The 13737-nt window shown below is 46.6% G+C and overlaps 3 protein-coding genes across 3 annotated transcripts in view; 1 reads left to right on the plus strand and 2 right to left on the minus strand.

Moving 5' to 3' along the window:
- The window catches only part of LOC147646125 (uncharacterized), a 325143-nt gene that overhangs the window by 223920 nt on the left and 87486 nt on the right, over nucleotides 1-13737 (minus strand). The window lies entirely within an intron of this gene.
- Nucleotides 1-13737, plus strand: part of LOC147646128 (uncharacterized) — a 251303-nt gene that overhangs the window by 112519 nt on the left and 125047 nt on the right. The gene's annotated exons all lie outside the window — the stretch shown is intronic.
- LOC147646133 (uncharacterized) lies at nucleotides 627-4781 on the minus strand. The gene is made up of 2 exons (XM_086873911.1): nucleotides 2318-4781; nucleotides 627-2233 (listed from the first exon to the last, which is right to left on the minus strand). The coding sequence occupies exons 1-2, from the start codon at nucleotides 2603-2605 to the stop codon at nucleotides 1883-1885; spliced, it is 639 nt and encodes a 212-aa protein (XP_086730037.1). The 5' UTR covers nucleotides 2606-4781; the 3' UTR covers nucleotides 627-1882.

Raw genomic sequence — 13737 nt, forward strand, 5'->3', positions numbered from 1 at the left:
AGCTCCAGCTGCCAGGTGCAGCACGGCAGCCTGGAGCACGCCCTGAGCCGGCACTGGGGCACGGCCCGGCCCCCACAGCGCCGGGGGCAGCGGGGGAGGCACTGGGGGGGCCCAGAGGGGGATTGGGGTGTGCTGGGAGGAACTGGGAGGGAGTTTGAGACAGACTGGTTTAAACTGGGGAAGGGATTGAGGTGCTTAGGATGGCTGGGAAGGGGTTTGAAGGATGTTGGGGAGGGTGGGATGGGGTTCTGGGGGTGCTGGTGGACACTGGGAGGGAGTTTGGGGGTGCTGGGTGTCACTGGGAGGGATTTGAGTGAGCCTGGAGGAGCTGGAAGGAGATTGGGGATTGGAAAGCAGGGATTAGGATGAGGTTGGTTGTGCTGGGAAGAGACTGGAAGGAGTCTTGATGAGTCCTGGTGGGGCTGGGAAGGGACTGGGAGAGGGTTTGGGGGTCCAGGGGCAGTGGGGGGAAATTGGGAGGGGGCTGTGGGATCCTGAGAGGAACAGGAGGGGCTCTGCTGGGTCCTGGGGAGGCTGGGAAGAGACTGGCAGTGATTTACCAAAATAGTGATACTGATCTGGTATCAACATCAATCTGTTAATGGACAAAAAAACCTCTCCAACAGTTTAAAGTTACAAAGTGGATGTTTAATCACAGCACTGGGTGAGTGTGGGACTCACGCCTTAATATGCACTGCAAGTTCACAAAAGATTCCAGTGTCTATTTATTTACAGAAGTCTTAAAATATCTAAAATACTAATACATATTAATACTAATGCATATGCATAATGCTAACACTTCCCATTCCCCAGGTTTGATTAAAATGCATGGTAATGATTTAAAAAGTCATTATGCCTGCATGGTGGGCTCCTTAATTTGAGGATGGGGTCATTTTGGCATGTAGTGGTCATCAAGAGATGAAGGAAAACCACTCTTCCTCACTCTCACCTTTCTACCTTTACAATGGTTGACATTACAAATAACATTTGGTACAATTCCAATTTCCTTCCTTGTGACTTTTAAATGGGTTTCCAGATGTAAGGTCTGTGATCTTCCTGAACCCGTTTATCAGTTTCTCTTTTCACATTATAAGCACAGCTGACCAAACATACAATGACAAGTAATTTTTTACCTAAGTTCAAGATTCATTAACTCAAATCCTGCTTCTCACTTAAATCATTAACTCTGACTAGTTCCAGCAAGGCCTATCTCTAGCCATAATCTCTAATTTTTCTCTAATTCTTAATTGTTTAAAATTAGTGACTCCAAAAGAGGTTTCAGAGGGTCCTGGGTGGGCTGGGAGAGACTGGGAGGGTCCTTGGAGGAGGTTGGGATGTCTGTGAGAGGTTTTGGGGGTCCTGACCCCGGCAGTTGCCCCAGGGATGAGTGAAATGCCACCCGCAGCAAGATGCTGACGGGGACCGGGGGCTCCACGTTGGCCTTCATCTTCCTGGCACTGGGGCTCGGCTTCTGCCTGTGCAGGAAGGTGAGGTGGGGTCACGGGGGTCGTGTCCTCCCCTCCACAGAGTGTGTGTGCTCCCCTCTGGGCCCCCAAGCCCGGTGTCACCCCCTTTTCTCTGCCCACACAGCTCCTGAGGCAAAAGGTTCTTGAAGATTGAAAGTCAACAATTCCCACTGTCATTCTGTATCCTGTTGGATTTTCATTCCCCTGCTTTCATCCAGGTGCCCATAAGGAGCCAGGAAGATGTGGAGCCTCCCAGCCAGGTGTCTTCCCAACACGCATCACCAGGACCACGGATCACCAGGGCTCTGCCCAACGGGGGTCACTGGGGATCATCCAACGCCCATCCTCCCATGGGGGATGGAGCTGGAGCAGCGCACGAAGCTCTTCCCGCACTCGGGGCACTCGCAGGGCTTCCCTTACTGGTGACTCCGTTGGTGTCGGGACAAGTGAGAACTCCGTGAGAAGCTCTTCCCACACTGGGGACACTCGTAGGGCCTCTCCCCAGTGTGGATGCGCCGGTGAACGGTGAGGGTGGAGTTGTACTGGAAGCTCTTCCCGCAGTAGGGGCAGCGGAAGGGCCTCTCGTCTGTGTGAATCCGCTCATGTTTGAGAACATCAGAGCTGCGCTGAAACCTCTTCCCACACTCGGGACACTCGAAGGGCCTCTCCCCAGTGTGGATGAGCTGGTGTTTTCTCAGGTAGGAGCTCCACCCAAAGCTCTTCCCACATTCCAAGCAGGTGTAGGGCCGTTCCCCTGTGTGGATCACCTGGTGTGTCATCAGGTCAGAGATACTTCTGAAGCTCTATCCACATTTCCCACACTCATACGGCCGTTCCCCAGTGTGGATCACCTGGTGTTGCATCAGGTAAGATGTGTTCGTGAAGCTCTTCCCGCATTTCCCACACTCGTAGGGCTTTTCCCCAGTGTGAATCACCTGGTGCTGGATCAGTTGGGAGCTCCACCTGAAACCCTTCCCACACTCCAAGCACTTGTGGGGCTTTTCCCCCTGCTCTGAGCTCCGGCTGGATCTCTGGCCGTGTTCCTGGCACTGGGGGGATCTTTCCTCCTCGCAGCTCCCTGGACTGGATTTGCAGACCCTCCTTGTGCGGCATCTCTGGGGCTTTTTCTTCTCTTCCATCTCAACATAGTTTGGTGTTGAAAGACCCCCGAGCTGTTCACCAGTCTTAACAGAAGTAATTGTGAATGCCGTTTATTTCTATTATTAACACACCTTTTATAGGGTTCTACAGGGTCTGCGGGCAGAGCAAGCTACTATTGGCTAACACACACAGGTTTACATTCTTATCCTTGTACACAAGGATATAGTTTTGCTTTACTCTCTCTTCTGCAGGCAAGTTTCAAGGATTTCAGCCCTTAATATCACGACTTATTTCAAAGGCTGGTTTGTGCAGACAGGCCTTTACTAATATATAAAATATAGCAACAATTCCCCCTTTCTCTTTTTGCACAAACCAGGCTTTGGATGTGACTCATTCTATAGTTTCATGAAGCCAAGATAACACACAACTTAGACTTTCATCCCGATTAACATTATAAGTAAAGTCTGTCCCCCTTCTAGCACAAGAGACCTCAACCATCCAGTGATGCCGCAGCTGGAGAACCAACTTCCAATGGGGTCACTATCTTCTTTCAGGGCATGTAACCCATCCTGTAGCTGCTGCAGTTGCCCATGGATGGAAACTGAATGATCAGTAAGATTCAGACAGCACATGCCTTCAAATTCCTCACAACCACGTCCTTGTGCTAAGAGCAAAAAGTCAATTGTGGCTCGATTTTGTAATACTGCATGACATACACTACTCACATCAGCTGAAAGTTCACTTAACATTGTGGATGTTAAGTTCAATTTTTTCTTAGTCTAACAAGCGAGCCTTTTTAGAGTTGCTAAGCTTTAATTCATTCAGGCTTCACTTTGACTGACTGATGTTTTTTATTTTATCAACTACATTCAGCAATTGGTGTAAGCTTGGATGGAAACAAAGTAAGTTTCCCAAAATAACAGAGTTTTCTATGTGGATTAGCAGGAATCTCATTCTATGCTCTATCTCCACAGATTAGGAATATGGAACTAATTAATCGCTTTGGTAATTGTTCTGTGAGATTGCACCACTAATAAAGGCTTTACTTTCAATGGTAGTAACGAGATCAGCTATAGGGTTGTCTGCAGCCCAGTGCTGCATTACTTTGTTAGAATGACGTTTTGTTGGGGGTTCAAACATTATCCATCCACCTGAGGTATTGGTGGAACCTAACAAATCTAATTCTTCTGGGGGGCCCTATGGTAACATTGAGAACTTTGGTAATTTTTGCTTGCCAGCAGGCTTCAAGTTGTCTTAATGTGAAGCCAACAGTGCAATTGCACTCTTGCAACATTGCAAATTGATTCAGTCAAGTCTCATTTCTAACTAAACCTTTAAATGCTGGAGGATCCCATTCAGGGATTCCTATGAGACAGGTGTGAAAAGGATCTCCAGGTGTGGCTAGGCTCAGACACATTGACCTTTGGCCAGTTCAATGTGCCAGAGTGACCCATATGTTCTGTCACTTTTGGATGTTAGTTAGCAGACAGTTGGTCAGGACTATACACAACACAATTACCATAAGCAGTTTGTTCCATGTAAATGACACCATACTTGCAAACTTACAGCTAAACTTTAACGTTAAATGAACTTTCAAAGATGCTTACACTACCTCTTGAAGGGGGGAAATGCTTATACTTTATACTAATACAACAATTACTACACAGGCTAAACTCTTAATCTTAAACTATTATCTAACTACTTTTACCACACATGCTCTGGTATATATGTAGTCTAAGTGTGGAAGCAATTTGCTGAAAGGGTAAACACACAACTACAATTTGCTTTATATACAGTTAGATGGAGTCTCTACACTTTTCTTAGATCTTCTACAGAATTTCCTTCACAAACAGACTATGATTTAACACAATTCAGTCTTGGAACGTTCACTGCTCCCTTGATGTCAGCTGGCAGCTGATCGGTGACTGAGGGCTTTGATGTTCATGTTGTTCTTCACATCCTTCTAAATCTTAAAACAAAGGATAACTGAAAAATTGGTAGAGACACAACATCATAATAACAACATAAAATTTCTGTTGGCAACTGTCTGTGTAGTGCTCAGACACAACTGTGTCCTGACAGCTCCACTTCTGATCCATGTCTGGAGTACCAAGGCTGTGTGGTGACTTCTCTGTTCACTGGATCTCGTGTGTTCAGAGGCACACAGTCTGGTCAGATGGACAGGTGACCTTTTTGAACCTGCCAACAAAACACAGACACTTCTCCCCTTGAAGTTAATGAATTACACTAATCAAAATGCTTTTAGGATATCAATTTTCCCTGTTTTCTTAAAAAAAAAAAAAATGAGATGTACTTCTGTTATAAACATCAACATCAACACAAACCCATATATACAAGGATTAAGAACCTATAGCAGTTAAAAAATCAATTAAATCATAAACATTATTAATAACATATGTAATATAAAACTACTATTAATTACTAAAACACTGCACCAGCATCCCATAGTTAGCAAACAAACAGAAACAAAAAATCATCAGTGAAGGATTGGATCACCACCTCCGGAAATGATTCTCCAAGCCCACTTCAAAATTGATCCAGCTGTCATATTAATAGGGTCAAATTGCTGAGTCAAAAAGTGACTCAAATACTGATTTGGTACAGAAAACATCTGGATCTGCTGGCAAACATTCTGTCCAGGTAAAGTCAAGGCTTGGCCAGGGCCTGGCTTTAAACTGGAAAGATGCCTCTTAACTCATTTCTAAAACAAGGTTCTCAATAGCAGCAGCTAGGAGATGCTCACAGCACAGCAAACTGTTAAAATGCATTTGTACAAATCAAATGATCAGAAGCCTCAGGTACCAGACCAATTAAACCATGCAGCAAAATGCATTTGTACAAAGCAAATGATCAGAAGCCTCAGGTACCAGACCAATTAAACCATGCAGCAGTTGGTTTAATCTGAAGCCTCTCCCATGGCAGCTGATCCTCAGCAATGGTACATCTTCTTAAAATTCTGGAAACACTGAAAAATAAGAAAACTATGGCAAACAAAAACTGCAGAGATTGCAACAACCAATAGAACTCCTGATGAAGTCAAGGGTGTCACAGACTGCATTCCCTTCTATCCACAAGCAGGTGTTCATCAGTGTTCTGTCACAGCTTTCTCAGTTGTGGCTATCTTCATCTCTCTAGGAAAATAACTATACTTTGCAGTTTAGACAAGTGTCTCCAATAAAACATAAACAATTTAAATTAAACAATATTTAAACCTAACAATAATGATTTATGACAAAAGGAAGTAACAAACTTAACCTTAAAAGAATATCTAAGTTATAAAACTTAAAAACATTCAAGCCTAAATATAATAAAACTTGACTATTCTTAATTCTATTAACACTTAATCTATATTAAATAAAAACATAACTTAATCTTATTCTGTTACTACAAAGAGGCAACTAAAGGTTTGATATACACCTTTTAAACACAATATAACAGTAACATAGATTCACTATAAAGATTATAAAAACATAACAAATCCATCACAATACTATGTCATCTAGCTTTGAGAATAACTCACAATAACTGTAAATGGTACTAAAAATACTTATTCATAATAGGAATTTGCCTTGCTTAAATTGGTTAGGATTTTAAAGTGCAGTTTTTCTAGAGAAAAACCACAACACAGGATTTGGCAAGTTGCCATTCAGCTTTTGTAGCACTTTTCAGAAACATTAAGTCTAATTCTTAAACTAAAATCCAAAATCCAAATTGGTATATATGCAGTTATATGTGTTTTATATAACAAAAGGACTCACATTGAAATTACCTTATTAAAATTGTGGGAAAAACAAGCAAATGGGTAATATATACTTTAACTTAACTTTGTCTTGTACAGTAAAGTTCTCTTAACTAATTATTTTTTTTTTAAACCACAAATCTCTTTTGTAGATAACATTAACTGGAAGGTTTTCTTAGAAGCTGTAAATCATACCATATTTTAACCTTAGGTTCTAAAACTAATTATTGCAAGGTAACTTCTGTTAATATTCACCTTAAACACCTTTTTTTTTTGAAAAGGAGCCTTTTTAAACTTTCAAAGAAACACAATAATTTCTCCAGTAAAACTCTAAAAAACTGCAACTGCATAAATTCATTATTACTTAAAACACAAAATTAACTCTAAAAGGGTATATAAAAACATTTTAAAAACCCCATGAATCATGACTTTTTAACAAACTGGGTACTATCCCGGTGCTTTTTCTTAGGGGGGGGGGGGTGGACTGCCCGCCCTGCTGCTGCTCTCTGCTGCTGTTATCTTTCTTCACATTCTCCACATACCCTTGCAGAAAAAAAAACCCCGAAAAAACACCTCACAAAGTTAAGTTTAACACATACAGTTGTTTCTCTCAATCTCTCTTGTTCACTGAGAGAGGAAAAAAGGGGCACAATTTTTACAAAAGCAAGCTATGTTACACGAAAATCTCTCATGGCCAGGTGGTAACAACGGTGACCATTCCAGCTTATCAACTTCTAATTACAGTGATGAAGTTTGAATTAGATACCATATAGTTTGTGACTTTTTGGCTATTTTGTCTCTTTCTGAAGCTGTCTGAGCCACCTGTTCCTGCTCAGCTGTTTCTGTAATTGTTCAGTGTGGCCTTGGAACTTTTTCTGCACTGCTTCTGCCCCAGGGGTGCCCCCGCTCTCTGCGCACACCTCAGTGCTCCCCCATGTCCCCCTGGTTTGGGTGGAAACCAATCTAAATTTGGATTCTTTTCTTCCAGGGTAGCAAAGTTGGAACTTAAATAAGATTGTAATGTTAAGAGTGACTCCAAAAGTGAAGCAAATAGTTCAGGATATATCACATCCTGCCGTAACTGAACAGATTCTGTTCGTTGTTTCAGCGTTGCTGTGGAATTTCTTTCTCATTATTTCCTTCTCTCTGACTCTCCCTCCCTCTTTCCATGGGCAGCATAGATAGGAGTGTTTGCCCAGCAGTGGGAGGCAAAGGAATGAGCATACCCATAAGCAAGAAGTCCAGGGAGCTCCTTGCGCAAATCAAAACCCTTAAGCTGTGGCTTTTCTAAAAAGCAGGTAAATAAATCATGTGCTGCTTGCCTTTCCATCTTACCGTCAGCGCTGTTGCAGCCCTACAAGGTTTGGCAGCACGTTACGGCCAGGACTCTCCTCTGAGGTCACCTGGGGCGCGGCACCGTTGCTTTTCGCCGTCCTTGCTGCGGAGGACCCGTCCCCTGTCGCCGACTCCTGTGGCCTTCGCTTTTTAATGTCCCAAAGGTCCCAAAGGTCCCAAGGGTCCCATTTGTTCGGGCGCCATTTGATGAGTTCGGCGGGAGACAAGCAGCACTCAATATGAATGATCAGTAAGTCTCATTTATTGGCAACTCCAAACTCCCTATCTAACATCAATAATTAGGCTCATACATAGTGCAAAAGCAAGCTCATTATTGGATATTTCATTTAAGGACAACTCCACCTAGTTCCACATTCTTGTGGTCGTTCATCTGTGCTGAATCCACATTCTTCTGATCACAGTGTCCTGTTCTCAGTTCACAGTTATCAGTAAGGTCTTTCTGACATTGCAACATCTCATACCAACTACACTCTACTGTTGTTTAATTCTTTCTCAGCTAATTGCTGCATGGGAACACGACCTTTGTTAGCTACCCACTCTACCACACTGTTGAGCTTCGGGAGCCTCCCGGGAAGCACCAGCCATGAAGATTCCAGTGGGCTCAGCTGCTACCTGCAGGGGTACTGGGTGTGGCCCGTTGTGACTCAGCGGTGCTAAGAGACCCCTGTGACATCAGAGAGCCCCACCACGACTCAGGGTGTGTAAGCGGCGCAGAACCCTGAGGTGCCCAGTCCCGTGAGAGCCACTCTTGCAGAAGGAAGCAGCTCTCGGGATCCATTCGCGCCTCAGGATCTCAGAGATGGAGGAGAACAAGGCAAAACCCAAATGCTCCCAGCCACCCAGCCCCCTGCCCAGCTGGGGGCAAGACCAGGCCCTCAGCGGGCACTTGGTGGGGGCAGTGGGTGGCTCAGCCTGGCCACAGTCAGGCACTGAGGAGAAGGAGGGGCCCTTGGTCATCACGGAAGAGAAGAACCCTGACGTGGATGACGAGCCTTCCCAGTGGGGAGACCTTCGGGCCCAAGAGCCTCGCCTCTACGGAGCAGGGAGTCACCAAGAGTTGCACCAGGGGAAGGTGGCTGTGAGAGTGCCCTGGGGAGATGTGGCACAGCAACACCTCTACCAGTGGCAACAAAGGGTGACAGTCAAGGAGCTGCCCCAAGGGGAGAAGGAGGTGAGTGCCCTAAAGCTGTCCCAGCAAGGGGAAGGAAGTGCGAACAGCCAGGAGAAGCAGACACATTCTCCTGCCCCCAGTGAGGAGATGCCATCAGCAGGGGTACAGAGCTCAGGCCCTGCCCCTCACAGCACCTGCTGCTCCCCCAGCCTGCCGGGAGCCCAGAGCCCCAGTGAGCAGCAGGCTGTCGCTGAGGGGAGGTCACTCCTAGCAGAGGAAGGGAGTGAGGAGGGGACCCCAGCTGAGTATGATGAAGACTGGGAACAATACACCCAGAGTGAGTCCTCCCAGGAGTGCCAAGCAGAGCCAGAGCTGTCCCAGGAAGAGGTCAGCAGCTGCCAGGACTGGTACGACTCGGAAGAGTGCAGCGAACTGGGCCATGGAGACTTCCTGGACGGGGACTCCAGCAGCCTAGACGATTCCACCGAGGAAGACAACAGCAGCACACAGGACAGCTATGAATATGTGAGCATCCTCAGCTTTGGGATCACCCCCCTGCCACAGGAGGAGGACAGCTTGGACAAAGTCAGCGTCCTCGAGCTGTGTGAAGCAGAAAGCAGGGCCCAAAGCCTGGCAGCTCTTGCGGCAGACGGGCTGCCAGTGCCTGTCCCTCGGGAGGCCTGGCTTGAGGTCCAGGCACCGGAGTCACTCCGTGCCTCACTTTCCTCCCTGCACGGCCAAGCCTCCATGGCCCAGCAGGGGTCTGAGGCAGGGCCTCAGAGCCTGGGGCCTGCCCTGCACAGCCTCGAGGTCCCCGAGGCCCACAGGCAGCAGCCGTCTCCCTCCAGCAAACGGCCCGGCTTCCTCAGGCGGGCACGGCGGGCGCTGCGGGCGCTGTTCCGCTGGCCCTGCTGGGCACCACAGCCACAGGAGTAGCGCCGGTGCCAGGCTTACAGATGGCAGCTGGCCCAGGGCCCCAGGGAGCCACACCTTGCCCTGGACATGGCCCTGCAGCCTCAGCTGCCATGGCTACTGTGGACTGTGCCAGGGGCATCTCCCCAACACCCAGAGTCACCGCTGTGGCCAACCCCAAACAGCAGCCATGGGGCACATTGGTGCCAGGGCGCTCAGCAGTGAATCCCAGAGTCATCAAGGTGGGAAGAGACCCCGACAGTCACCCAGTGCCACTGGCCTCCTGGCAGCACCGCCATCACCGCAAAACCACATCCCCAAGGGCCACAACTCTTCGACACTCCAGAGACAGCCACTCCACCACCTCCCCGGGCAACTTCTTCTAATGCCTCACGCCTCTGTCAGGGAAAGACTGCTTCTGATATTGAGTCTGAACTTCCCCTGCTGGCATCACGGGACATTTCCTCTCATGAAAGGATCCCACGCCAGTCCTTTGGGATTATATCCATGAAGAATGGGCACAGACCAGAGGTGCTGCTCCACTGACGTGACTGCAGAACTCTGACTCGTACCATTCTTCCAAAAAAATCAACGTTGAGTTTAGGAAATAGTAGTAGTTAGGAATAAGAATAGGAATAGGAATAAGAAGATGAATAGGAATAAGAAGATGAAGATAGTCATTAATATAAGAAGAATAGGAATTACAGTAAGCATAACAAGTGAATAAGATTAATTAGAATAAGAAGAATAGGATGAAGAAGAAATAGTAGTAGTAAATAGGAATAAAAATTAGGAATAAGAAGAATAAGAGTAAGACGAAGAAGAAAAAATAGTAGTAGCAATTAAGAAGGGAAAGAAGAAGAAGAAGAAGAAGGGAAAGAAGAAGACGATTTAGATGAAGAAATAGTAAATAGGAAGAAGAAGAAGAAGATCATCAAATTAAAATACACATCTGGGATCCCAGAATGCAGGGAAGGACTTTAAAAAGCACCTACTTCCACCTGATCGTCTTCTGAGCACTCTCTGCCTCTGAGACCTCCTCCCTATTTCTATGTCCCTGGCACCCATTTCTTTCTCAATAAAACCCACGTTCAATAAAATCTGCTTGTTGTCCTCCTATGGTCTCATTTGCACCTTCACTGGGGCAGAGGCACCTCTCCTTCATGGCATCCTAACCCTGGGTGGAACCATGGGTAGGGTCCCTTCCAGTCATGAACACTCCAGGATTCTGTCAGGACTCCCTTCCCTTCTTCCCTCCGCTGCCAGCTGGAGAATGTGCAGCAAAGCAACCTTTGCTGTCTGCTCTGGGAGCCCACCCAGCTGCTGGACCCTGCCCAGCTCCCTTGGGAGGCACAGCAGGAGCAGCACCCTGGCAGCCTCGGGAATTGCCCTCTGGGGTCCATGGCACACACTGCAATGGGCTGGCATTCCAGCTTCCAGCAAGGAAAAGATGTTCCTACCCTTCAAGGCAAAGTTCTCAAAGGGCAGAGACCCAAGTGGAGCAAGATCTTACAATGACATTCCACTGCCAGCCTCCATAACTTCATCCAGGGCTGCTTTGCCTCCTGGATTGGGGAAAAACAAAAATCAGGAGAGGGTCTTTGGCTGGGAACTGCCACAGGAAAAGAGGGACACTGGGAGGGAAAAAGAGCAGACAAAGGAAGGCAGGAGAGAAAGGAGGACACAAATGGCAACCAGCTGAGAAGGTGGCACTCTGAAAACCAAACCGGAACTTACGGAAAAAGAATGGGGCAGAAATGAAGGATTCTGAAACTTTATTTACTATGCTTCTCTGGGCAACCTGTGCCAGGACCTCACCACCCTCACAGGGAAGATTTTCTACATTAAACATGAATTTCCTCTCTTTCACTCTGAGCCACACAAACTCGTTTGTGGTAATTCTCATAAACTGCTCAGCTCTTTGTTCCAGTGCACCCAGCAAGCAACAGGCAGGACAGTTCCACCAGCATGGAAACCCAACTCACAGCTGAGGGACTCAGAAAATCTAAACACCAGCAGAACACCAAAAGGGCACATTTATCATTTTTGCTACAATACACAGCACTGAAAGTGATAGCTAATGACAGCCTCCTAGTCACCCCAATCCTTTCTCCATTTTAAACTTTCTCTGAAATAACCAAAATAACTCTTCAAATTCCTTCATCTTTATCAATCACAGATCTTTTCAGAGCAGACTCAGGAAGAGAGCACATTAGCATGTTGTTATTCAGACATGGCTTGTTGTCCGTCTTCCCCTGCTAAATGACAGCAGTAGATACTGGGAATAACCAGGTATCCTGAGGAATTTTTCCTGCAGCAAGTTATTTTCCTATCATGGTCCATCTGTAATTTTATGACTTATTAAAAGACCAATATAAATACAGTACAGTGCCTTGCAATTACTCCCCCATATATTTATAAACCTCAAAGTCTTCCAGGTCCTAAAAACAGGAAAAACCCTGTGTCACTCTTTCAGGAGATTAACGTAGTTAGGGACTGGACACATCCTCTGTAGGACTAACTAGAAAAACAGCTGAAGCTCCAGCAGATCCTTAATAAACTTTTCAGGAATAAAATTGTGTTATTTCAGTGTGCTGATTTTTTATTCATCTAGTTATTATCTTTTTATTTCTTTTCTCTTTCTGACTTTTCAAAAGCTGATGTTGCACAAAAAAGTGAGCTGTGGAAACCTGAAGCAAGCTGGGCAATTAGGGCTCAACTGCTCCATCTGCTTCACAGAGAATTTTTATTTGACCCCAGGAATGCTGGTTACTCAAGCAGACTAAACAATGTTGATTCATTTCAGCATGTGAGGACTGGGGTGTGCAGCTTCAGGCCAGGCTGGCAGGGTTGAACAGGAATTCCCAAACAGCACTGGAGTCATGGTCCCCTCAGCATACCCTGCTCCACCCAGCCCCAGCCTGCTGGGAGTCAGGCTCAGACGTAAAAGCATGAATTCTGAATATCTCAGGATTGCTGTGTCGCTGCCCGCTCGGCCCTTCACGCCCCGGCTAGCTTGTGCCAAGCGTCAGCAGCAGGAGTGGGGAACCAGGTGAGCACTGTGTGGCTCGACCTGGAACCTCTAGAGCTCCTTTGGGCTCGGGCTCTATAGTATGCAGGGCGACACGAGGTGCAGTAAAGGGAGAGAGAGTGCTCGGAGTCCTCCAGTTTCCCAGGAACAAGTTTATTCCAGCAGGCGCAGGGAGAAGGCGATGAGGGACAGGGCTGGGATCCCGAGGAGAAAGTCCGAGCCGAGACCCTGGGCACCTCTGTGCGCCAGGTTTTAAAGCCCGTGGGCGGCTCATACAACAACCAATAATATGGCAGCAGGGGAAGTGTTGTGGGAAGGGGTTACAATACACAAATCCAATGGTAGGGACTTGGGGGAGGGAGGATAGCTATACAACCAATAGGGCATCGAGTAAGGGGTGATGAACAGGGAAGGAACCAGAACAAAAGGTGTGGTGTACATAGACTGATAGGGCTTGGGGGTAGGACCAAAGTGATGGATGGGGAACAATCTGGAAAGAGGGGAGAGGTTTACAATGACAGGCAACTGGGAACAAACCATATCGGGATAGTGGGGAGTAACTGGGGCAAACCAACTCTAAACTCAACGAAGGTGAACAAACATACTTAATGAAGGTAAACTAACAGGCGGCAACATCTCCCCCTTTCTTTTTTAGAAAGAGGAGGTTGCATCGGCAGGAGGTGCAGAGGGTTCAACAAACCAGTCTTGGGGTACGGGAGAAGGAGGAGGTGAAGAGGGAGGAGAAGGAGCGCTAACAAAATTGACTTGAGGGGAGGGGGATACAAGATGTAAAACTGATTGAACTAAACATCTTCTTAAAACTGCAAACGCTATTAAAACGATGAAAACGACGAAAACAATCCATAAAACAGTCTTTAAAATGGACGAGAGCCATCCGGAAACCCGCCATCCCGAAAAAAGACTGCTGATCCAGTCATTAGTCTCTTGGCGTATTTGGTGGATCATGCCCTTCATTTCTGTGATGGTTTTCTTGATGTCT

This window comes from Cyanistes caeruleus, unplaced genomic scaffold (genome assembly GCF_971803275.1).
Source record: "Cyanistes caeruleus unplaced genomic scaffold, bCyaCae1.hap1.1 HAP1_SCAFFOLD_120, whole genome shotgun sequence".
NCBI classification, from domain to species: Eukaryota; Metazoa; Chordata; class Aves; order Passeriformes; family Paridae; genus Cyanistes; species Cyanistes caeruleus.

Coding starts and splice junctions, on each gene's coding strand:
- LOC147646133 (XM_086873911.1), bottom strand. CDS start 2,605: ATGGAAGAGAAGAAAAAGCCCCAGAGATGCCGCACAAGGAGGGTCTGC. Junction 2,234..2,317: donor CTTACCTGATGCAACACCAG/GTGATCCACACT, acceptor ATGACACACCAG/GTGATCCACACAGGGGAACG.